The sequence below is a fragment of the Protopterus annectens genome, chromosome 8.part0 (assembly GCF_019279795.1).
Source record: "Protopterus annectens isolate FY-2018-M chromosome 8.part0, PAN1.0, whole genome shotgun sequence".
In the NCBI taxonomy this organism is placed as follows: domain Eukaryota; kingdom Metazoa; phylum Chordata; order Ceratodontiformes; family Protopteridae; genus Protopterus; species Protopterus annectens.
In genome coordinates this window covers 585558601-585584978 of record NC_056741.1, presented here as the reverse complement: position 1 = coordinate 585584978, position 26378 = coordinate 585558601, and the positions used below count along the sequence as shown (strand labels likewise).

The window sequence follows — 26378 nt, the reverse complement described above, 5'->3', positions numbered from 1 at the left end:
CATGTAGTAAAGAACTTCTTTGTTGTTGTTTAAATTGTTGAAGCCTACTACTGGAGCTGTAAAAGTGGGCGGGCACTCACCCCCCCCCCCCACCCTATAGTTCCAGCACCCTTGACTTAAGAGATAGGGCGCCAAGAAGAGTGCAAACTTTACGTCCAGAGAAAAATACATAGATTAAAACAAATAAATACCTAAATAAAAATTGCGCGCTTTACAAGGCCAGCCTGTACGGCGTCCTAGGCGGTTGCCTAGTTCGCCTATGTTTAAGGCCAGCCATGACTCTCACAGTTTACAGCTTACAGTCTTACAGCTGGATACTGGCAACTCCCTTACCCATAATGCTCTAGTCCCCTACCATACCTCAGATCTTGTTTGCTGGTCTTCAGCTTCATAAAAGAGTAAAAACAATTATAAAATGAGAAACCAATACCTGGAGCTCAAAGTCAGAAACACTGGTTCCCTTAGTATCTTGTCGTTCTTTCAGAAGTCAAACTAAATGGTAGAGGATTGGAGGGAGGGGAGTTGAGGAAGAATGAAAATGGACAACACAGATGGAATGTTATGGTGAGTACATAACTTCTTTATCCAATGCTGTCGATTTTCTTTCTTTCCTCAGCAAGTGGGGCAGATTCCCCAGCTACCTGATTCCCAGGAGGACTCTAAGGAAGGATATTCCTGAGCCCTGTTGAGCCAAAGTTTGCTCTTCCCCTCGAGACCAGATCCAATTTGTAATGAAAGGTAGGAGGACTAGCCCACATTGCATCCGCACAAACATCGTCCACAGAAGAGCTGGAAAAAAATACTGATGAAGTTGCCATGGACCGAGTTGAATGGGCTAAAAGCTTTCAACAACAACAAACCTAATTTGTTGTAGACAAAGGAAATGCAATCCGTTAACCATTTTGCTAGAGTTACATTGGTAACTGGTATGCCTAATTTTGATTCCACAAAAGAAACAAACAATTGATGTTTTTCTGAAATGTTTTGTTCTATGTAAATAGAAACATAACTGTCTGTGAACATACAAATGTAATATATTCTCTTTTGGTTGTGAAACCTGGAAAGAAAACTGGAAGATGAATTGATCGATTGATGTTGGATTTTGACACCACCTTGGAAGGATGTGCTGGTTCCTAAAGCTACCCTATCTTTATGGAAAATTAAATAAGGACGCTTAGAAGATAAGGTTAGAAGTTCAAAGGCTCTTCAAACAGAGGTTATAGCTGCTAAAAAGATAGTTCATACTTTGCTGATGGTTAAATGAAGACTGCAATAATTAAGTACAAATCCAATGGCAGAGATGGATCTTTAAAAGGGGGTCTAAGAAGAAAAGTACCCCTTATAAAGGCCTTTCAAAGTTTTGAAAAAGCTAAGAAGGAATTACTTGCCTCATGTGGAAGTTAGAAATGGCAGCTAACTGAACTTTAACAGTCAAGGAGCTTGCCCTTTGATTAAAGATTGTAGCCAAAAATTCAAAAACTTTAGGTACTGGTGCTGAAAAAAGGTCAGCGTCTCCTTCTGCCCAAAAAGCTAATTTTTCCATTTGCTTCTGTAAATTTTTCTACTGGAACTTTTATGGGAAGACAAAAGTATGTGCTGTACAGGGGAGGAGAGCCTTGGTTATCTGGCTATTAATGGAAGCGGATAAACTTTAGGCCTGAAATGTCTGGGTGAATCATGCCCGTCAGATGAGACAGGAGGTCTGTAATTGGATCCACAGGAGGACAAAGAAAGGGGAACCAAATTTGACAAGGCCAACAACATGCAATGAGAATGATTGTGCACTTCAATCGAGAAGCTTTCTGAAAAAAACTTGTGGATTACAGAAGTTGGGGGTTAAGTGTAAAGGAGACCAGGGGCCAATCGTAGAGTAGAGCTTCCTTCGGTGATTCCTCCAATGGAGGGATAAGGGCAAAGAATCTGCTGCACTTGTTGAAGGATGCAAAAAGGACACAGCAAGGTTGGCCTCACTGGTGGAATATCTTTACCATCATTTTCATGTTGAGTGACCACTCGTGAGGCAATAAAACCGACCTGTTCAACTTGCCTGCTATCATACTGAATTTCCCCCGGATGTGTGTACCTTCAAGAAATCAAATGGATGAGATTGCCCACTGCCACACACTCAGAGCTTCTCGACACCAGGAATAAGACCTAGCTCTTCCTTGTTTGTTGAGGTACCATACCACTGACTTATTGTCAGTCTGAACCACAACAGTCATGGAAGGGAGAGAGTCTAGAAAGGCCTGCAACGCTAGGAATACTGTGCTCATTTCCAGGACACTGATATGTGTGTTGGCCTTTTTGTGGGACCAGGTGCCTTGGACCGTCTTTTCCAAGAAGTGCCCCCCCCCCACCCACCCAATTTGGGAAACATCAGTGGTCATGATGGCTTTGGGATGGGAAAGAATGAAGAGATGGCTTTGCAATATCTGATCTAAGTAAACCCACCACAAGAAGTACTTTTTGCATGCCTGAGTTATTCTGATATGCGTGGACACAAGTTGGTGTAGAATTATCCACTGAGTTGCTAGGGTCCATTGAAGAATTCCCGTATGATATCTTGATAACGGGACCACAACTATCATAGCAGACATTAACCCCAAGGCCTGTAGAATCAGTCAAGCTGACAAAGAATTTTGAAATATCTTTCTGACTTAAAATCGAATAGTCTGTACCCTTGGTAAGGGAAGGGAGGCTGTTACTGGTACCATATTGAACAAGGCCCCTATGAACTCTAATATTTGAGATGATTCTAGCAGAGGTTTTTGTGATGGAGGGCAATTCCTAGGATGATAGCAAAATTGGAATACAATCTCTTGCTTTTATAAGAAGATGCATGGTTGGAGCATTTATGAGTCGGTCATCAAAGTACGGAAACACTTGGAATCTCTGCATCCTCATGTGAGCTGCTAATACTGCCACACAGTTGGTAAAGACCCAGGGGGCTGTGCTGAGGCCAAAGGGCAGAATTCTGAATTGGTAATGACTGGATCTCCCAGCCAGAAGCGCAGGTGTCTTCTGGATCGTCTGTTTATTTTTATGTGATAGTACGCATCCTGAAGATCTACTGAACACATCCAGTCATCCTTGCACAGGAATGGCAAAATGGCGTAAAACATGACCATCCAAAACTTTGTGTACTCAACTGATTTGTTCAGATTGCTGAGATCCAAAACTCGCGTCTAGCCCCTTGTTTTCTTTGGCACTAAAAAGAATTTTGAGTAAGTTCTGGACTCTTTCTTGTCTGCGAGGACCTCTTGCATGACTTTTATCTATCAACTTTCTTATTTCAAAGTGCTGCTGCTTCCCTCTGACTGGGTGGAACACCAGGAACTTTGTTTACTGTTAAAGGTGTGCGTGTGTGTGTGTGTGGGGGGGGGGGGATTATATGACCTCTGGAAATAATTCTCTGCATCCGCGTATATTTTGTAATGTCTAACCAGGTTCGCTGGCGCAGGGATAGATGACCCCCGACTGCCTTGAAAGGTGGACAATCAGGCCTCCTTTCAGGAGCACTGGTACGATGTGGCAGAGAACGTGTCCCTAGATCCTTGATTCTACAGGCCTCCTCTGTCACGTGGGTGGCATTTTTTGTAGTTCCCCTCTGCCCCTGGGGGAACTATCTCCACGCGTCACAGAAAGAACCCTGGAGAATTCCTGAACCACATTTTTTGACCACCTCATTGATTCCTACAGAAGGCTCTTTAAGGAATCGAAAAAAGTACACCCACTGCAGAAAGGGTCTTCCCATCTTGCTCACACCCGGATAGTATGTCTAACTTTGGGGCCAAACAAAGAACTTCTATCAAAGGAAGCACTGACAAAGGAGGACTTGAAGAGCTCTGCAAAATCACACAGGCACATCCAAGTATGTCTCCTAATTGAAATGCCTGGACTCACTGCCCTTGAGATACCTTCAGCTGCATGCGAAATGAGCGTCATGGATGAATTTGAAATGGACTGCAGGGTAGCCAACTGTAAGCAACAGAGGTCTCTGCCTCAGAAGCGATGGTCCTGGAGATTTGGACAGCTCCTTAATCAAATCCTTCTGAAGTCTGCTGAAGTGTGCCAAATAATTCAGCAACTTGAGTGCAAAAGTCACTTAAACAAATACACGCTTACTAACGCTGTCTGATGCCCTGGACTCCCCGTTGGGGGTAGGGACAGATCAACTCTGCTCTGAGAGTTCCTTCTTTGTGGTCACCACTATGACCATGACATCTACCGGTACTCCTTTGCTCCAAAATTCTCTTCCTTTCAGTGGTGCCAGGATCCTGTCTGGTCTCTTGGGGATCAGCTCAGCATTGGGTTCTTTCCATACCTGCCTAGAGATCAAAAAAATTAGCTCACTGGTGGATGGAGTCACCCAGGAGGTAGATGGGCCAGACCCATAGGCTTCCAGGAATACAGATTTCTCTGGTGAAGGGTTATCAGCAAACCAACCACTCCTTTGCTTAAGAATCTCCTGGATGTCTCCAAATGAGACATCAGGTGGTGAACTTGGGAATCCTTCACCCTCATCAAAAACAGTATCTTCTGTGACTGACTCTTGAGCAGAGTCTAAGGGCCTCCTCTTGCACTTTCTATTCCTAGGGACTTCTTCGGCGGGATGTTCCAGAGAAGTATTAGAAGATAGGAGTACACCCTGCTGAGTAGTCTAGAGAATTTGGGCTGGCTGTCCCTGTTAAGTAGAGTACAGAGGCGCCAAGCGCAAAGATATATGACACTAGGAAGACGGCTGTGAGGGGGGGAAGGGGGGAATCACCCTTCCTTTAAAAGTAGAGAACACTCTCTCTACTACCACAAAGGCAGAATGCCCCAGGGGAGTAAGAGGTCGATGGTGCTGAGAAGATGTACTTCTGGACCATCGGCTCCTTCTGACCCGAAGACAGCCAACCCGAGGCAGAGGTTGGAGCCGAGCTGTCCAAAGCAGAGGTTTCGAGGGGCAGACATAGCTCTGAAAAATTATGGAGTCGACGTCAACACCTCAGAACCAGCAACAGTACTACAGTTCTGACAGTCATCTGGCTCAGACACACTTGGAGCCAGTCCGTTCAGAGAAGGTATCACAGCAGAAGATACAACAATCTTTGGATCCAACACAGACGGTTCTTTAAGTCTCAGATCCAGGAGCTCCAAAGCCGAAGGTTGGATCGGAGAAGGAGCCAAAAAAAGGTGAAGGTCTCTGGACCAGATGGGGTAGGACCCAAGAGAAATTCCATCTGATTTTGTGCCCAGAGAAATTTCATCACCATTTTATCCACATCTGCTTCTGTCAGACTCCTGGAAGAATGAAAAGAGGAAGCCACGAGGCCACTGAAGGGGTCTTAGAATGATGGTGTCTCTCTAGGAAGGGTGATGGAAGAAAGGAAGAAACGGAATCTAGAGGTGATGTATATCTGGTCCTAGGGAGCTTCTTCAGCGCCCAGTGAGTCGGATCAGATGATGTGGATCAGTTATCAGCTGGTGTCTGATCTGAGGGTTTATAGTCTTTGGATCTGACAAACTCTAATCCGATCATTTAGACCTCTTGGAAGAAGGTTCAAGAGTAGGATCAGAGCTAGGACTGGAGGATCCAGAAGGGTCCGACTGCAGCTTTCTGGATTCTCTTTCTCTAATCTCTTGGAGGTCTGAACTCCAAATACAGACTCAGGAAAACAAGTCAGTAATAAACCTTTTAAAAATTACTTTAACTGGTCCACAAAGGCCCGTGGATTAAAGGCCTTACAAATGTTGCAAAACTCTTAAATGAGCAGCCTAAACAATACACACAGGAATCATGTGAATATGAAAGAGGGATTAGAGCGTCTTCTGTATGGCGACATGCATGAACGGGCATTCCTTCGTTGAAGGTTGTGCGTTAGGCCCGGCAAGTCAGCATGTAAAACTCTACTGCCAATCATTAGCGGACCGGAGTTCTGCGGTGGCAACCCCTAACTGGGAAAAGCCAAAAGACATACTACTAAAGAAAAAATACAGTTCTAAAAACAGAATTTTTTTTTTTTTTTTTTAAGAAAAGGAAAGAGAGAAAAGTAGAAAATTACCAGCAATGGTAATTAAGACATTACCACAATGATATAATAGCAGAAGAAAGAAAAGATTACCAACAATGATAGACTAAAATACACCAATAAGGATAAGGGAGGTATACAACACATAGAATAACTAGAGAATGTAACAATTTTAAATTTAAATCTCCTACTTCACTGTAAGCAACAACACTAAGGCTCAAGAGCTAACAGTAACCACGCCCATAAGCGAAGGCAGCAAACAAAATCAGAGATATGGTAGGGGACTAGAGCATTATGGGTAAGGGAGCTGAAAATTGACATCAGATCCCACTTTAATACAATCTTTAAAAAGAAAGACATATGAAGCAAGACTAAAAAGCCATGTTGGGGTAAACAGCATGACAGAGGCTTATTTCAAAACAACGGTCTAGAAATAAAGGAATGTGCCACAAAATAGTCGAGGGAAGGTGGATTTTGATAGAAAACACTTTCACAGAAACTCTGCAGCAAGGAAGTAGGGAAAAAGAATTTACAGTATAGGTCTGTATCTGACACCACATTCAATATTTTCCATGCTATCTGCAGAAAGACACTACACAGTTGTAAATTCTCCTTAGCACTGAGACATCTCCAAGACACTTAAGTTTCTTCACATGACGTTCAACAAAAGTTACAAAGTTAAATGAGTGACTATATTTGGTAATCTAATATTTTATTTACATTATAAAAATGTTAGTCTGAATATTCTTCAGAAATGATCTAATGCAACAGACTGCTATACCCTTGATCACTCATATTATAATATTCACTCTGACACTGGCAGAAGACTATAACAGACCGCACATCTACTCCTTCAATAGCTGCAAAAAATTAGTTTTAATCTACAAATCAAACACCGCAAGTATCCCCTATAAAAAGCAAAACTGAAGTTATTACCTTTCTTCGTCTCACAGCTCCTTTTGCACCAGGTACAGCTTCACACACAGCACTGATAGCATCCCTGAAAAAAGAGCAAGGAAATTAATTCCTATTAGTTCCATATGTTCTGTACTTCTTTATCAGCAAAACATCTACACAACAATCTACACTGCTTCAGACATAACATGCATTTATTGACATTTGATTACCAGGAAAGTACAACTGGGTAGGAGCCCATTGTATTGGAGACCAGGGGAGAAATGCTCCAAAGTATTAAAAAAACATTTTAAGAACAATGTCATAGTCTTTAAAAATAATATAACAAATAAATACATTTTACATAAACATACCAAATTAGATATAATTTGACAACAATGGTTAAGATTAGATACAATTTATATGGCAATAATTTAATACTTTTAGCTAGTTTATAGAGAAATTAAGTTGTTGTGTCTTTTGGCTTTTCCCGGTTAGGGGTCGCCACAGTGGAACTCCGGTCTGCTAATGATTGGCAGTAGATTTTTATGTGCCGAGTTGCCTGCCCTGACGCACAACCTTCAACGAAGGTACACCCATTCACGCATGTCTCCACACAGAAGATGCTTTAGCTGAGAATCGAACAGGACAACATCTTAATGTGAGGCGACAACACTACCGCAGCACCAAGTTAGTATAATACAAAAAGGAACTGTAATATGAAGTGAGAGAAAAGCAGGCTTGTGGTATACTTAGAGAGAAAGCCAGGAAAGAGAAATTAATAGAAGTAAGAAAGTGAGTAAAGAAGGGATAGTAAGGAGATATAGGTATGAATAGGTATTTGTCCACATTTAGGAATACATTTATCTTGGTGATGAGCAAAAACAGAACCACCTTTTGGCTAAGAAGTCTTACGGAATAGCTTTTAAGTAGACAGGGAGAGTATTACCCTGATATATAGAGATGAGGAGTTCTAGGCCTTAAAAACGTGGTAAGAGTACAGACTATGCCCACTAGATTGGATAGGTTTCTGGACAGACAGGAGTTTTTGGTCACTGGTTCACAATGACCAACTAGGAACACAGTTGTGTAGAATGTTATTTAGTGCTGAACAAGCACACTGGATTCTAGATAATTTTATAGGTGGAAAGAAGCTGTGTGTGTTAGCTGATGGGGCAGTTCTAACCAATTAAGGCTTTACAGTGCTATACAGTGGTGGATTCTTAAAGGGATATTTGTTGTAAATTTAGCAGCTTTGTTATAGTACTGTTCAAATTTTGATTTTTGTGATACCTGAAAGTTAGTAAGGATGGAAGCAGCATAGTGTTTTTTTTAGGTTTGAGCATGAGTTGTGAGTTATAAAGCCATGTTTCAGTTACTGTTACAGCTTCCTGTGTAATTTCTTTTGTGGTGTGTTTTCAGATGTCCAAATGACTGTGGAATCATCTGTGTACTATATCAGGGAAGCATGTCGTGTGGATGTGCGGAGGGTGTTGGTGAAAATGTTAAAGAGGAGGGGACCAAGGATAGTTTCTTGTGGTACACCAGTTGTGACTGGGAGGTATGGAGAGAGGGTAGAGTGCCATTTTACTGACCAACACCAACTGGATAAGTAGCTTCTGAGCCATATAAGGGTGGGATGACAAAGAAAGTACAGTTGTGTACACTTACCATAAATGGAGATGTTCGAATGTATTCACTGTTGCAGTCATTACATTTGGGTAATCTGCTGGCAGGTTACCCTCAGTCAGTCTGATTAACAAAGTCTTGGGTCCTGTGTCAGTTGCTGTCCCTTCTTCCATGACGTCAGGTCGTCAGGGGTATAAAACATGCAGCTGATGCCATTGCATTAGTTTTTCTTGCCCCAGATGTCAGGTGCCCCCCAAATGAGGAGCAAATAAAATTAAAAAACACAAAAACTATACCTCCAACCAAAAGCAAATACACCAAAATGGCATTTAAGCATAGTGAAAGAAAGTAGAGGTATAGCCATAGAAAATTAGGGTGCTGGAGGGAGGGTAACCAGGACTGCAGCAGTGAATACATTCGAACATCTACATTTATGGTAAGTGTACACAACGGTACTATGTTCTTAGGGTTTCACTGTTGCAGTCATTACATTTGGGTAGATTCCCAAAGCTATGGTTGGGTGGAGGGAATTCTACAGCATTAGGACCAGCTCTATAAGGCACTGCAGGACAGCAGTGGCAAAGCCAGCTCTGGATTTACAGAAAAGAGGCAAATGGCAATGTTTCGTTAAAGTATGAACTGAGCTCCAGGTAGCAGTTTCTAGAATGTCCCTGGTAGGAACACCTCGGAGAAAGGCTGTTGAAGTAGATGCAGCCCTGGTGGAATGGGATCTGATCCCCTGGGGGATAGTTTTTCCATGGTGCTTATAGCAGAAACGAATACAATGGCTTATCCATTTGGAAATGGTTTGCTTTGAAATAGCCTTTCCCTCTGCCCCTGCAGCAAATGCCACCAGCAGTTCAGATTTTCTTTGAGATTTAGTCCTGTTTAAATAAAATCTAAGTTGTCTGTGTACAGCCAATGAATGCAAAATCCTCTCCCCGTTGTTCTGTGGATTGGGAAAGAAATTTGGCAAATGAATGGTCTGATTAAGAGCCACACTGGATACCACCTTAGGCATAAAGGATGGACTGGCCCTGAGAGATACCCTGTCCGCATGAAAAATGATGAAAGGCTCCACTGCCATAAGAGCCTGTAATTCAGATATCCTTCTAGCTGAAGTGACTGCTAAAAGGAAAGCTGTATTCCAGGAGAGAAATTTTAAGTCTGCAGTAGCAGCTGGCTCGAAAGGAGGGAGAGTGAGTTTCTCCAATACAAAGTTGAGGTCCCAGCAAAGGGGTAGGAGCTCTCCTGGGTGGTCTTAAGTTTATGGCCCCTCTGAGATACTGCTTTAGCAGAGGATGAGAGAAGAGGGGAGGTTCTGTGTTGTAATGAGCTGAAATGGCTGAGGGGTGGATTTTTATGGAAAAGGACAGGCCCTTGTGAAGCATCTCAGTTAAGTATTGCAAAATCTGAGGAATGTTGGGCACTGCTGTGCTTATCCCTTGAGACTGATTCCAGGCACAGAATCTTTTCCATTTGTCAGCGTAAGATTTTCTAGTACTAGGTCTTCTCGCCTCCAAAATGACATCCATCACAGGTTTGCTGAGGGATGCTAAGGGTGAATTCAGGTGATTAGCCACACTGCAAGATTAAAAGTTTGGAGCTGAGCATGAAGAATTTGGTTGTCCTGCTGAAACAGTAAGTAAGTTGTCCGAGGCAGGTACCACGGTGGAAGGTGTGACACACTGCGCAGGAGTGGGTACCAGTGCTGGCTTGGCCAGTCTGGAGCAATCAAAATAATTTTTGGTTTGTCCTGATTGACTTTTAGTAGAACTTTGGAGAGCAGAGGCAGATGGGGAAAGGCATAGACTGATGGGTTGTTTCCCGCTGAAGGACAGAGCATCCACTTTCCATGCTTGTTTGTGATGAGTTCTTGTGCAAAATTTGTCCAACTGATAGATCTTTTTGCCTCACCCCAGGACTATGCTATGTCTGGGCTCCCCCCATTTGCATGCCAACATGTTGAAAATCCGTGGTTCCAGTTTCCATTCGTGAGGGTCCATGAGATTCCTGCTAAGTTTGTCTGCCAGAGTATTCAGCTTTCCTGGCAGGAATTGAGCTTGTAGTTGTACTTGATAGGTCAAAGCCGTGCTCCAAAATGCCAATGGCTAGTCTGCAAAGGGGATAGGAGTGTGTACCCCCCTGCTTGTTTATGTACCACATAACCGTGGTGCTGTCCATCTTTATTAGCAATTGTCCTGGATGAAGGTAGTCCTTGAAGGCTGTTAGTGCATTATGAACAGCTAGCATTTATTTTTGATTGATATGAAGGCGCATCGGATTTGGGCTCCATTTGCCCTAAACGCACTTCCCTGCCAGATGAGCAGCATAGTCTGATGAGTCTGTAGTTAGGCTTTGGGTGGCAGGGGGTGGTGTGAATGGCAGTCCCTTGTTTTGGTGGCAAGCCTCTGCCCACCATAGGAACTCTAGTTGCAGGCACGGTATGATAGGAATCATTGTTTCCAGGCTGTGACAATGTTGACTCCATAAACTTTTTAAGTACCACTGAAGTTTCCTCATACGCAGTCTTGCATATGGAATTAGAAGAATGCAGGAGGCTATGAACCCCAAGGCTTGCAGAATTCGTCTTGCAGAAAGCAGGGTTTTTGTGGCCACCTGTTTGAAGTAAGTCACCAAATGAATTTGCTTTTCTTGCGTAAGGAAAGCCATCTGGGCAGTTGTATTCAAGCTTGCACCCAGGAATGTATTTTTTTGAAAGGGTACCAGTTGTGATTTATTTTCTTTTATGGTGTACCCTAGACAAGTTAGAACCCTTTTTACAAACGCCAGATGTTTTAGAAGTATGTCCTTGTTTTCTGCCTGAATTAGACAATCGTCAAGGTATGGATATATTTGAATATTTCTTTGCCTGCAAAATGCAGTTACTGGAGCCAGGCACTTTGTAAAGACCCTGGGCGAAGTAGATAAGCCAAAGGGCAGTGCAGAGAACTGGTAATGCAAGCAGCCTGCATTGAAGCGGAGGTATCTTCTGCAAGATTCCCTGACTGGGATATGCAGGTAAGCCTCTTTTAAATCTAAAGTAGCTAACCAGGCATCTTTGCCTAGCATAGGAAGTAACTGGTGAAGAGTCAGCATCTTGAATTTTGGAATGTCCAGAAAGGTGTTTAGAGTAGATAAGTCCAGAATTGGACATCATGATTTGTCTTTTCTGGGTACCAGGAAAAGTCTTGAATAGAAACCTTGTCCCTTTTCCTCCTCTGGTACTGGCTGAATAGCCCCCATGCTCATGAGGGAAAGTATTTGTTTCTGGGCCTCTGCCCACTGATTTGGGGGCAGGTCTGGCCATCCGTTTGGAATTGGCAACATGTGGAAATGAAATCTGTATCCCTGGGATACTATATTTAAAACCCATTTGTCCTGGGTTATAAGTTGGCAGTTTCTTGCATTAAGAGCTAGTTTCCCCCCTAAAGGGGTGGCTAAAAGGTAAGTGCTTGGTAAGTGTAAAGGGATGTCATTGAGACTGCTTATCATAGGGTGGTACCTTGTTGTTTCCAGATTTGGAAGAGGAGGCACCCCATTGTTTTGTTCTGAAAGTCCCTTGGGACTGAAACCTGGTGCCTTTGGAATGTCTGGGTTTGACTTGAGTGGCTCTCGATGGAACTGGAAAGGACCAGTTCTTAGTAGGCCAGTGCTTACTAAATCTTGGAGGTTGCACCTGTAAGAAATCTTTCACATTTTGCATAGATTTAGCTTTATCGTCCATCTTTTTTAGAACTTCTTCAGCCTTATTACCAAAGAGACGGTCCTGTTGTAAAGGAGCATCCAACAATCTTGCTTTAACATGATCAGGCAGAGTTTGCTCTTTGAGCTAAGAATGCCTTCTTAGCACAGACCCAGTTACAGTAGCCCTGCAAGAGGCCTCCAAAGAATCAAAACCACATTGCAAAGTATGTTTTCCAACTTGTTCAGCTGAATGCAATAGATCCTGTAAATCTTTATTTTCCACGCAGTCAGAAATTAACAGAATTTTCTGTTTAAGTAGTCCCATGACATGCTGTTGATATTTAAGCATATGAAATTGACAGTTTAAAGCCCTGACTGTCAAGGCTGCAGAAGTGTAAACCTTCTTACCCCATCTATCCCAGTGCCATGGATTCTCTATCAGAAGGGGTAGGATTTTTAGCAGTAGAAGCCTTAATGCCCTTGGGACCCTGAGAAATGGTTCCAGGATCTGCAGCAGGATTTTTGAAAATAAATTTGTGGGAGTCAGGAACCCTGTAGTATCTGTCTGGCTTACAAGGAGCCGGAGGCAGAGAATCAGGAGCCATACTAGATTCTGAAAAAACATCAACAACAATGTCTAGTACAAGAGGTATAGCCAAAGGCCTATGCTGAGGAAGAAGAAAATCCCTGTCTCTTTTTAGATTCAGAAAAATCCTGACTTTCCCATTGGAAATGTTCCCTTAAGGAATGCAGTTTCGCCAAAAAAAAAATCCTCAGGGGGAGAAGCAGAAGGAATGGAATCTTCTGCATCAGAGTCCTCATAAGTAGGTATAGACAACTCCCGTTCATTAGAAGAGTCAGAAGAAATAAAATCCTGTTCAGAGGATTCATAGTCAATATCTTGCCTAGGCCTCTTAGAAGGGGGAAGGGTTGACTACCACTGATCAGAGTAATTAAATCTTCAGCCATTTTGATCATTTGTTTCTTAGGCATAGAGGCCTGCACATGTGGCCTAGGCGTTGGTTTTTTAGACATAGGTCGAGATTTTGGCCTTAGTTTTGAAGATGGCGTCGGTCTAATATAGAAATCTGTAGGCCTGAAAACACCCTCAGAAGCCGGTGCCTGCACAGCGGCTCCGGACCCATCCAAGGTAGAGACATCCGTGGGTTCCATAATTGAAGCATCTCGTGGCATACCGTACTCCGAATGGGTCTCAGTAGAGGCCTGGGAATCAGAATTAGCGAGTGTCAGGGGCTGAGAAAGCGCCTCAATGAGTACCGGCGAACTGGCGACTGGCTTTGGAGAAGTGTCATTGGCAGTTTTGGACCTCAACGGCCTCTTTTTCTTTGTGTTATTTAGGTATTCCGGTAGTCAGATTGCTAACCGACGACATTTCTGGATAACTGAAGTGTGAGCCAAAATATTTAAAAGCAAAAATGTACCGGCATTTAATCGTGCACTGATAAATAAAGCACAAAACCGACAGCAAAGTACATCGTGGTCAGGGCCTAGGCAAGGAATACAGTACAAATGGAAATCCTTATGAGGTATTTGCTTCCCATAAGTAATGCAATTATTAACTTTTACTGACATCGGTAAGGAGCAAGAAAAAGTTTCCCCAACGGGGTACTTAGCTTTAAGTTGAAGACTTCGGTTCTGAAACTCGAAAATCAAAATTTCAGGAGTCGGCCGACCGGCACTTGCGAACTGCTTCTGCTTCGGGCACCGCGCGGCAAGAAAGACTAATGTAATGGCGTCGGCTGCATGTTTTATACTCCTGACGACCTGACATCATGAAAAAAGGGACAGCAACCGACACAGGACCCAAGACTTTGTTAATCAGGCCGACTGAGGGCAACCTGCCAGCAGATTACCCAAATGTAATGACTGCATCACTGAAACGCGAAGAACATCTAATGAGGACATTTGAAGTAGAAGTTTGCTGCAACAAACTGTGTCGAACACTTTAGACAAGTCTAGAAAAAAGTAGACTAGTTTGCCTTTATTTATAGCTTTGTTGACAGTAACTATATAGATTAGAAGTGCAGTGTTAATACTATGGGAAGGACAGAAGCCATGTTATGTGGGGGATAAGAGTTCTTCCTGCAGGATATAGATTAGAAATTGTTTATGAATATATTTTCAAGTATTTTGGAAAGAGTGGATAAGACTGCTATCGGTCTAACATTAGTAATGTCTGTTGAATTTCCTTCTTTGTGCAGAGGGATAATGTGCGCCTTTGTCCACAGAGAGGGAATGTGCGATTTCTTGACTGACCTACAAGGATTGAGACAAGGTAGGCACTGCTACCGGCTGCTATCAAGTATTTGTTTGGAAGGTCAATAACGGAGGTACAGCATGATTTGAATTTAAAAGCAGTTTTGCATAGAATGTGACCACAAGTTTGAAGGTGAAAGTGGATGTGGTGATACGTGGCTGCTGAGCAGGGTTAGGATTAGATGTTGTGGAATCCTTGGTTACAGGTGCTATACTATCTATGAAATAAGAATTAAATTGTATTGCAGTTTCAAGTGATGAGGTATTGGGAGCGGGGTTAAGGTTGAATTTATGGCGGGATACAAGTTTCTTTAATAGCTATCCAGAAGTTTTTTAGGGTTGTATTTACTATCATTCTGAAAGTTATTTTAGTATATATTTTTTTTTGTCTTCATTAATTTGCTATTTAATACAACTGCAAAACTTTCTGAAGCTTTCAAAATATTGTGGTGGTTTAGGTTTGCCATTTGTACCATGCTTTTTCTCTATCCTGCATTACCATTCTACTCTTTTTGGATAGCAAAGTTGCATTACTTGCTTTTAGTCTCTTCCTCTTAGAAGTACAAGGCTATTACGTTATTCAGGAAAGTTGTACTGAACTCATTCATAGCATCATCTAAGAGGAGGATTTTTAGGAAGTCCCAGTTAATAGATGATAGGTTAGAGTAAAGAGCATTTCTGGGTTAAACTTGGAAAAGTTATGTGGCATTTTACAAACATGCTACTTAAGTAGACGAGTGAGATGTGTGGTTGTACAGATTGGGAGATGATCACTGAGACAGTCAGAGATTGTACCTGAGGTGGTGCATTTGCTAGGGTTTACTAGGATCAAGTCTAAAAGGGAATTTGATATCTTCTATAATATAATGTGTGGGGCTATTAATTAGTTGTGTGAAACCAAACAATGTCACACTATATGCAAGGTTTTTTTGCCCAACCAACTTATATTCACATCACCTAATAGTATTACTTTTTATGGAACTGTTATGGATATCCAATGCAGGATGTCTTTCAGTATAGCTAGACTGTTGCCAAGAGGGATATAAAGAACAGTAATACATATCTGTTTATAACGGTTTAATTTCAGGAAAGTAATAAGAAACTCTGCTGAAGTGAATTTTGGTATTGGCTTGTTGTAAGGGGAAATGCGGTAGTTGTTGGGAAATACTGAAGCAATACCACAACCTTTCCTCTTTATACATTCATTACAGAAGATATTATACCTGAAGGTGTAATTTCGGAGTTGTTTATGATGGGTTTAAGCTAACTGTTAGTTACAGACAGAATAGCAGGCTTATGTTGGGTAATACAGGCATTTAGTTCAGCAATTTTATTTCTTATGCTTTTAACATTTATGGCAGCAATAGTTGAATTACCACAGCTGGGGGTTGACCAGTGTAGGGCAACAGCAGTGTGCGGAAGACAATTTTCTTGATGTTCACTGTGACAGGTGGGGCTAGGATTAGTGTGAATACCTCCTCTTAGAAGCATTTTAGTATACTGGTGAATTACTGATACTTGTTTTCTGGAGAGTCTTTTCCCACTTGATTTTGTTTTGGTTTGAGTTGAAATGGAGTTATCAGTCTATACCTGGAGTAAAGGTGAGGGATGTCATTAAATACGTTTGGTTCCATGTGTGGAGAACTGTAGGGCGTAAGTATGAATAGGTGGGTAGAGTTGGAGATATGCTGAAAGCTATTACGGAGTCGTAGTAATATGAAAGATGACCCAGTAGCAGGAGGCAAGTTTGGAATAACTAGTCTAGGAGTTGGTGCAGAAGACTAAAGCTTTGACTTGTTAATGAATTGCTTCCTGTGCCAAGGGTGCAGGGTTTGAATCTTTCCCACATTCATTTTGCCTGACAAGGAATCCGCAAACTCCACACTTATGAATCTCCTGCATATCCATAAGTCAAACGGAACCAGAAATACACAGCCTAAGGACTTGAATTTTGTCTGTGACTTAAACAGAGCACGCTGGAGAGACAAATGTGTGTCCCAGAGACTGCCCTTCATATGGAACAAGCTTCCCATTCATGTGGAGCATAGTTTGTCTGTTACCCAATTTAAGCACATCCTAGACCAGTGCATGGGGAACAGGAAATTTACACCAGGCCTGGCACCTATGTCCCTTATGGGCACAGATCGCTTATAACTGCCTGACTCTCGATATCTTATTTGGCTACAGTACATCATTATTCTTTTGGGAAACTTGGCTAGGCTTAAAAAGGCCCCCTGGGTCATTAGCCTAGTAACAATCTATGAATCTAAGAATACAGGATAAGCTGAGTAGTAGCATGATTAAGTAAAGGGATCTGTATATTACAGTTGGCAGGTAGTAGGGAAGTAGGAATCTAGAATAAAAAAGTAGCAGTAGGATGGAAGGATATATAGTGGTGCTGGAGTCAGAAAGCTGATAGAGGGTAAGTATGAAAGAAGCATTTTCTACGAAGGAAGAGAGTTGCGTTTCCCTAGTATCTTCTCTGGAATGCAAGGAATGAGGGGTTTAAAGACAAGAGCATGAGAACGTAGATAAAACAGGAAGAGAGGGTTTACTTGGGAAAAGTACAAGATACAATGCTGAATGGATAGGTGCTATTAGGGAGGGGTGTGATTATGAATTTATACAGTGTAAAGCAATATGGGAGGGAGAAAGGTCATTGGAAATGGCTAAAAGAAAGTTGAGAATTAGGTAAAAAGAAACAGGAGTGTTATATGATAGAAGTCAGGTTGCTTGGGAGGGTTAAGGAATAGGATGTGTGTGTAGGAAGTATAAAAGCACAGTAAGAGGGTGTGGGTTGCAATTGGGAGTAGGGTTGTGGAGTGTGTAATGGACTTCCACCCTCAGGTCATATAACAGAGTAACCAGTTTACTACCAATACAAGGCAATTAGTAGAGAAGTACAAAGTACTACAGATTTTTTTTCATTTCTTGAATGGACAAACCTGTCAGCCAGGAATGCTAAGGAACTGGCATATACAGTGCAATTTATTAGTCAAGAGTACGGACAGTGTTCAACTGAGTAAGTGGTCCTTGGACTGCAAGGACAACTCTGTCGGAGGGTATGTTAAAAACTAATTGCCAGCAAAGGCAGGCACGTATTTTACTACATGAAGTTAATACACAGCAAGGTTCTTCCAGTTAAATTTGCTTACATTGTACAAACACAAAATTCTCAGTGAAAACGTGTGAGTTGTGGCAGAGCTTCTGCAGTACTGGAATAGGATGTAGAGACCACAGGCTACTGTATAAAGACAATTCTCAGTGAAAATGTTTGACAGTTGGGCCTTGTGGCATGCCTTCTGCAGTATTGAGGTCAGATGCGGAGACCACATGCGCTGCACTGTGAGGAAGTTGGGGACTGCTTGTGTAAAACAATTACATAATCCAGTTTGAAGAAAAATAACCCTATACATCAGCACCAAAGAACAGCAGTTACTCAAAGATCTTAGCCTGTTCTTTCTAGTACAGGCAAAACATAACTAAGGACAAATGCCTAGGAGGAAGAACAGTTCAAATACAACAGTTAAGCTGTGTAATAGTTTAGATAACATAAAAAAGGCGACTAGAAGACTGGAGAGAACTTCCAAAGCTCCATAAATACTTAACATCTGATGTAGCCAAAACAAGCAATGTCTTATTCACCATCCCACAGATGGATATGCAGGTAGTGTAGAAAATCAATATTCAATACTCATGCACTGTAGTGTTAGGTAATAACAGAACTAGGCCTAATACATCTCTGTGACTTACTACAGGTACAGTTTTGCTGTACATTCTCAGGTGGTGAAACACCTTCTCAGAGACTTCAAGCAGCTTAGAGTTATCAACTGTCATCTGTCTGGTTTGTTGGCAACTGTCTGGATGTTTGAAACATGACAAGTTACCAAAGTGTCATGCCAGTAAGCTAGGTTCATCTATATAATCTTGGAGTTGGAGAAACGAATAGGAAGGAAGAAGCAAGTGACCAACACCAGGTTTTCCTTCTTAGCAAGGGAGCACAGTAAAGGGAATCACAGATACAGAAAAAAATGCTTTGCAGGGGACCACAAATCACAGTGACACAGAAAGGGGATACACATCAGGGCTCTGGTGATTTAGCTACAGCTCACATGTTGGGACATGCAGTATTAAGCCAGTTCTGCTCACCTGCATGCATAAAGTACTTCATAAGAAAAATATACTTGAGTTCCTTACAGTAGACTGCCACAATCACTTTTGTCTTCCCACTGCCTTAAAATGTACAGGTCACAGGCAAACTAAATTTGCTCTGGAACAAGTATTCTATCTATATTTACCCCACCAAAGAAGTCTAAGATGGACTAATGTTAAAGCAGGAGAGGTGCAACCTGAGGTTAGTACAAATTGCTGTAGCAAAACAAATATGTGCGTACTTGTAAAGTTAAGTAGGGATGTTTTACAGCAAGCCAGATTTGACATGTGTACAGAAATATTTTGCCAAATACACAGTGTAATGCACAAAACTGCAGGACAAATGCATTCAAGCCCCTAAAGCATGAGAAAATCTTCTATGCAAATACTGAAACCCCATATTGCACTTCTAAAGTGCTCTAAAGGTTTGTAAGCAATAAATACATCCAACAATTCTTCATGTTGTATTAAAAATAGTTTCTTCCTCATTCCAACTGCAAGTTGACACTACTGTGTGAAACAGAGATCAGCACTCCCCAGTCCCATAAGGTGATAAGAATGGATATGCTGAATTACTGACATTTTTTTTTGAGTATGTTGAACTTTTTAAACTTGTTAATGTGCCCTAGCAGTGCCCCTCCAAACCAACCCTCTGGTTCACAGATCCAGGATGCCACCCTTTAAAGCATAGTAATCCCCCCCCCCCAAGGAAGGGGAAATCTAGAAGGACATACTTCATATTCCATGGATAAGGCAGGTAAGCAAAGGCACGCTTCTTTGTAATCAGCTGAATTTGTGTAAACTATGGCTATAATCCCCCCACCTCCATCAGCCAAGCCTGCTATGTTAAGCCCAGAAGGAGGCACACTTCTACAGATCCATTACTCAAGGCTGAAGTATAAGCAATCCTTGGCTAGTGTCACAATCCTAAGTCTCTCTGCATATGGACTGTAATGTTGGGGCTACTGCTCAGGGGGGATGCTCCTGTGACAGGACTTGACTAACTTCACCTCCCATCCCAACATAATGGCTGAGCAGGCACTTGCTGTTCTCTTCCATCCCTCCCTCCCAGGATGACTCTACCATGGCTTGGGTTGCTATATGAACTCAGGTCATCTCAGCTTTATTAGAAGTGCTGCTGAACTGACGAGCACTGAAAAGTTGCATCATTGATTAATTCATTGTGCTGGAGAACGCTGGTCTCTGTTCAACCAGAAATGCTTCCTTTACTTTGTTGAGAGAACAGTAAATGGACACAAATCTTTGACAGAATTCTGGTTGAGAGGGCAAGGAAGGAAAAAAGACATTAATTACATTGTTGGTTTTCCCTTGATAGGGTAGATTTTAGTTGGAAAAACAAATATTAATACACGTTTAAAAAATACTTTTCCAATACTCAACTAATTAACTACATTTTTAAATAATGAAATGAATATGTAACTATTTACCTGGTAAATGAAAAGTGAGTTGATCAAATGAACTACCTGCAATTACAATTTAAGGTTGAGCTTAAAGTGAACAGGAAAAATGAGGAAAAGCCTTTCCTTTTCCAGTATCTATGGATAGGAGTTATGTTGCAGCTAAGCTCTGTTACAGAACGTAAACTTGGAGAACAAAGAACGAGTCTCCTGACAGTATTTTTTGGAAGAAGGATAGGATGCATATAAGCAACTTTCAGCTAAAATGGAATCCAACAAACCCAACAGCATATAAGAAAATACTTTGTTTTAAATTCTGCATATTATCCTCAACTTTGGACAAAGTCCAGTGCCCAAAAACTAATAAATGAATGTTGCCACATTATTATCGAAATTGCTGGTCAAGGAAGAGGTTTTTTCAAAATTGTCACTCAGAGTATGTGAGATAATAAAACACTGACTGTGTCAGCAGGCCACAGCAGACAGGAGACAAACCGGAAGAAATGCAGAAAGCAATCTGAACTGGCAACTGCCTGACACAAGAAGACAAAAGTCCTCCTTGGATGGTACAAGAAAGGGCTCAGCACAGAACACTGATGATAAAAGGACAACTGTCAGATGTAGAAACAAGTATTAACTCTTACCATCTCTGTAAAATAAATGCATCAAAACTAAGAAACAAACCCAAAAATGCTCAGAGACAGAAGAAAGTAGAGAATGTTATCACAACATGGTGTAGATGATGACCACTTTGCAACACAGTTCATAATTCTGTACTGTACAGCTCCATACTTAACTAGAAAGTCTGCACTGAAATGAAAGAGCTGGCAGAAGTTTTGTTTTGCAAAAACGTGTGTTGTGTTGGGTTTCAAATCAAAGCATTTAAACGTCTGCATTAAAAAGTGTTTTGAAGTCTCTACCTGTTTCCACTCTGTGCCAGCCAGCAGTTTAATCTCAGTACAGAAAGCATGTAGATGAGTCACATTCATGCCATGCTGCAGATATTGTGAAGGAAAAGCATTTAGCCAGCTTCTGCAGATAGACTGGACAAAATCAGGGCACAAAATAGGTAATATAGAAACTTTGGATAAAAGAATTGGAGTTTTGTAAGTATTAGCAACTTATTTTGTATGTGGGAAAGCTCTTTCCATTAGTTATTAATACTAATAATGTCCCACCGCTAATTATCTCAGTGCATTAACTGGTTAAACGTTTGATCCTGGGAAGACCTGCAGCAGAATGAGAAGTTATGTACTTACCATAATGTTCCATGTTAGTTGTCTTCTTCTCGCCTTCTTTCTTGCTGGATGGGTTCGGAGCCGAACCTCGGCTCCGACTCGGCCCAATACTAAAGCTCGAGAGCTATTTTTACCGGCTTGAGGTTATGCTATGTCCCATAATGCTAGGCGTCATATACCCAGATCTCATTTGATAGCTAACACTATGGACATACACGTCACACCACAACAGAGAATAACCCACCTAATCATAGATACAAAAATAAAGATATATCTATATATATATATATATATATATATATATATATATATATATATATATATATATATAAACCCCTCTAGAAGAGCTAGCAAAAAAGAGGGAGCAAGGGAGCTAGCTGGGGATATAACTGAGGTAGCAATAACTCTCACAAGGTACTCTAGATCTTCCCAGGCTAGGGGGATGGGGGGGTGGGACACAAGAAAGAAGGCAAGAAGAAGACAACTAACATGGAACGTTATGGTAAGTACATAACTTCTCAATGTTAAGTTGTCAATCTCGCCTTCATTCTTGCTGGATGGGACAGCGTCCCTAGCACCTAAGTCCTGGGTGGCTCAATGGAACAAACTCGAGTACAGTGGAACCAAAATCAGCCTGACTTCTGGAGGCCATATTGAGCTTGTAATGAGAAATGAAGGTATGAGGAGAGGCCCAAGTGGCCACTGCGCAAATGGAATCCATCGGCAATCTTGCCTGAAAGGCTATTGAAGAAGCTAGAGCTCTGGTTGAGTGGGCTCTAGGCTTAGTAGGAAGTTCCCTGTTAGTCAACCGATACACCAACATAAGACAGGACAACCACCTAGACAAGGTTACCTTAGAGACTAGTTGGCCTTGCTTCCCTTCCGCATAAGACAGGAAGAGCAGGTTTGATTTTCTCATCTGCTTAGTTCTATCAAGGTAGAAGCGTAACTGACGGTGAACGTCCAAACAATGTAACTTTCATTCAGCTCTACTGGTATAATTTGGGAAGAAGACTGGAAGATCAATGGTCTGATCCAGATTTTTCTCTGAGATTATTTTGGGTAAAAAAGATGGATTAGTCCTAAGTGACACTCTGTCTTTGTGAAAAAAAAAAGATAAGGAGGACGAACGCAAAGGGCTTGAAGTTCCGAGACATTGCTGAGGTGATGGCTACTAAGAAGAGTGTTTTCCACGAGAGCAACTTCAACGAACAAGAAGCCGCCGGCTCAAAGGGAGGAAGAATTAAAGAAGACAGTACCAAATTTAAGTCCCACGGTGGGGGAGGGTCCTTAACCGGGGGCCTAAGTAAAAGGGTTCCTTTTAAAAAGGCTTTGCAAAGTTTGTGGGACATGATGCTGGTCTCTGACAAGGCAACGTGGAAATTTGCAATAGCTGCCAGTTGAACTCTGATGGTAGCTGAGGAGGAGCCCAATCGAAAGCGTTCTGCTAGAAACTCTAGAACTGTCTGGATAGGAGCCGTAAAGGGGCCCACGTGTTTCTCCCCTGCCCAGACAGAGAAATGCTTCCATTTGCTAGCATAAGTCTTTCTGGTTGCAGACTTGTGAGAAGCGAGGATGATAATGGCGAACTGGTTCAGAGATAAGTGGAAGCCTGGCTAGGGTTGGAAGTGGAGCAACCAAGCTGTGAGGTTGAGAGATCGAAGGGACTGATGCAGCCCACCCGACTGATGAGTCAGATCATCTGGCACTGGGTCCAGATGCCAGGGCTGCTCCAGTAGATGGCATTGCAGGAACGGAAACCAAATTTGTCGAGGCCAGTAAGGGACAATAAGGATCATCCTGGCTCTCAAGGCAGTCGCTTTCTGGATTAATTGAGTAATCAAGGGAAAGGGGGGGAATGCATACAGAAGACCCCACGGCCAATTGTGAACTAGAGCGTCTCTGGGGGGTAGACCTGGGAGAGGGAAAAGGGTGAAGAAGTCTAGGCACTTGCTGTTTAGAGGTGTTTCAAACAGGTCGCAGCAAGGCTGACCCCACCTTCTGAAAATTCTTTCCGCTACTATCTGGTTGAGAGACCACTCGTGAAGCAGGAGAATGGCTCTGCTCAGTCTGTCCACTATGACGTTGGACTTCCCGGGAATATGCGTTGCTACCAGAAACCGTTGAGAAGAGATCGCCCATTGCCAAAGTCTGAGTGCTTCTTGACATAGGGGGTAGGATCTGGTTCCGCCCTGCTTGTTGATGTACCACACTACAGACATATTGTCTGTTTGAATTGCAATAGTCCCGGTGGGTAGAGAGTCCTGAAGGGCCTGCAACGCTAAAAGTACCGCTCTCATTTCCAAGACATTTATGTGCAAGTGGCATTCGAAGGGTTGCCATGTGCCCTGGACTGTCCTGCCCCGAAAATGCCCCCCCCCACCCGATCAGGGAGGCATCCGTTGTCACAGTGGCAACAGGAGGAGGAAGGACCACAGGTCTGCCCTGGAGTACCTGAGGGGAGACCGTCCACCAAGAAAAGTGTCTTTTGCGTGACTGAGTGATTAGAATGGTGTGTGACATGGGGAGCTGCTGAAAGGACCACTGGGAAAATAGCATCCACTGCAGGATCCGCATATGAAAACGCGCTAGGGGGAGTAAAGTGATTGCTGCTGCCATGAGACCAAGTGTTTTAGTACAAATCTGGTGTGGACTCTGCTCTCCTGTAATAGGATCTGAACATGGTTGCGAATGTCTGAAACTCTTTGTGTAGGTAGTTTTGCTGAGAGCTCCACTGTGTTTAAAACAGAGCCTATGAAGGTAATAGACTGACAAGGCGACAATGCAGACTTTTTGAAATTTAGAGAGATACCTACCGCATTGCACATTTGTACAGCGTAATCTCTGGATTGGAGTAGTTGGTGCCTGGTGGTGGCAGTAAGGAGCCAGTCATCTAAATATGGAAACACCTGGAATCCTTGTAGTCTCAGGTGAGCCGCAACCACTGCCATGCATTTGGTAAACACCCTGGGGGCTGTGGTGAGGCCAAAGGGCAGGGCTCTGAATTGGTAGTGACTGGCTCCCAGCCGGAAGCGGAGAAACCTTCTGGAGCGCCTGTACATCTTGATATGGTAATACGCATCCTGAAGTTCTACAGAGCACACCCAATTGTCCTGACCCAGAAAGGGTAGAATGGACTGTAGCGTGACCATCCAGAACTTCGTTCTTTGAACAAACTTGTTCGGCCTGCTGAGATCCAAAATAGGTCTCCAGTCCCCTGTCTTTTTTGGTACCAAAAAGAACTTGGAGTAGATTCCGGATCCTTGTTGATCTGCTGGGACTGGCTGGATGCCCCTTTTTCTTAGCAGCTTTGAAATTTCTAGTGCTGCTAGATCCCTCAGACCAGGTGGAATGTCTGGAAGGGGCCCTTTTTGGCTATTGTAAGGTGTGAATAAAGGGACATGATCGACCGTACCCATTTGTCTTGCGTGAGGGAATGCCAGGCTTCTGGGTACAGTGATAGTCTTCCCCCGACTGCCTCCGAAGGTGGACAGTCGGGCAGCTCCTCAGGGGTGCTGGAAGGGTTTTGTCAGAGAAAGATTCTCTGCTACCCTGATTCTGCGGACCCCCGCAGCCCCTCGGGCAGCATCTATTATTGTTCCCTCCTCTGCCTCTGGAGGGAAGCTCACGACGTGCATCAGGCAGTACTCCCTGAGGTTTGCAGAACGACATTTTCCCACCTTTCTGACCCTTAGGGTATGGTCTAGAAGGGGTAGAAAAATGGACTCCTACGGCAGAGAGAGTCTTGCCTTCCTGCTCGCACCTGGTCAATGTATCCTTCACTTGAGGTCCAAACAAGGCAGAACCATCAAAGGGGGTGTTAGTGAAGGACGCCTTGAAGGGGTCGGCAAAGTTGAAAAGCCGCATCCAGGCGTGTCTCCTTAGAGCATGGCCCGTGCCTATAGCCCTACTCGCTCCATCGGCGGCATAGGAAATGAGCTGCATGGAGGAGTTTACAATAGAGTTCAGGGTCCCCAGCTGGGAGTTGATCTTTTCCTGAGACCCCGCAGCTGATGGGTCCTGTAAGGTATCATCTAGTTCTTTGAGAAGGTCGCTCTGAAGACGGGTGAAATGGCACAAATAATTCAGTGAATGCATGGCAAAGATCGCTGAAGAAAACACCCGCTTGCTGTACCTATCCATAGTCCTAGATTCCTTATTAGGAGGATGGACAGGAACTGAAGGGTCAGCCAACTCCTTCTTAGTGGCCGCCGGCACCACCATGGCATCAACGGGGACGCCCTTAGTGAGAAACTGCTTGTCCGAAGGGGTTGTAATAAATTTTGTGGGCCTCCAGGGAGTTGGTTCCATAGTATCCGGAGCCGTCAACGCCTTCCGAGCCACCACCTCCATGAGTGGTTCGAAAGACGGGGACACCCAGGAGGTGGAAGGGCGAGAACCGAATGCATCCAGGTACACAGACTCGTCCTCGGAAGGGTTGAGGGCAGACCAGTTCCCCCTCTGTTTAAGGATCTCTAGGATGTCAGAAAATGAGACATCCTCAGAGGGGGACCTTGGGGACCCTTCCGAATCATCCAGGTCGGTGTCAGATGTCATTGACTCCGGGGAGTCCACATGCTTCCTCTTGTATGTCCTCTTCCGAGGGGGCTCCCCCGCAGGATCAGGGGAGGCCTCAGAAGAGGAGGATACGTCCAATGGGGCGACCTGGAGCGTTGGTTCTCCACGCTTGGGTTCTGGAGGGTAGGCAGAGGCCAAAGCAGGCACCATGGAAGGAGGGGCCGTTGGGGCCGACCATGGCGCCGGTATAGAAGCCAGCACGCTCCTCATGACCTCAAAGGCGCCCCTATCAGGCAGAAAAGAGGGACCCAGCTCCGAAGAGATGAGAGCTCCTCCCGGCACCGAGAGGGACGGCTCCGAGGCCGATGTCGGGGCCGAACTTACCTGTGCCAATGCTCCGAGAGGGGGAACGGGGTCGAACAAGGGTCCGATGCCACTCGCCCCCTCGGAACCCACGAGGGAGTCCCAGTGCCCTGTTCCCTCCAAGGACGGAGCCAATGAAGGGATCGGAGCAGACGAAGGAACCGATAAGGGAGGAATCGGTTCCGACG

The 26378-nt window shown here is 43.4% G+C and overlaps 1 protein-coding gene across 1 annotated transcript in view; it reads right to left on the bottom strand.

Annotated features, from left to right (window-relative positions):
* Window positions 1-26378, bottom strand: part of SHC1 (SHC adaptor protein 1) — a 974352-nt gene that overhangs the window by 908854 nt on the left and 39120 nt on the right. The window contains exon 2 of the mRNA XM_044079286.1: window positions 6951-7014. Within this exon, the coding sequence (XP_043935221.1) occupies window positions 6951-7014 (64 nt within the window). The remainder of the gene's footprint in view (window positions 1-6950; window positions 7015-26378) is intronic.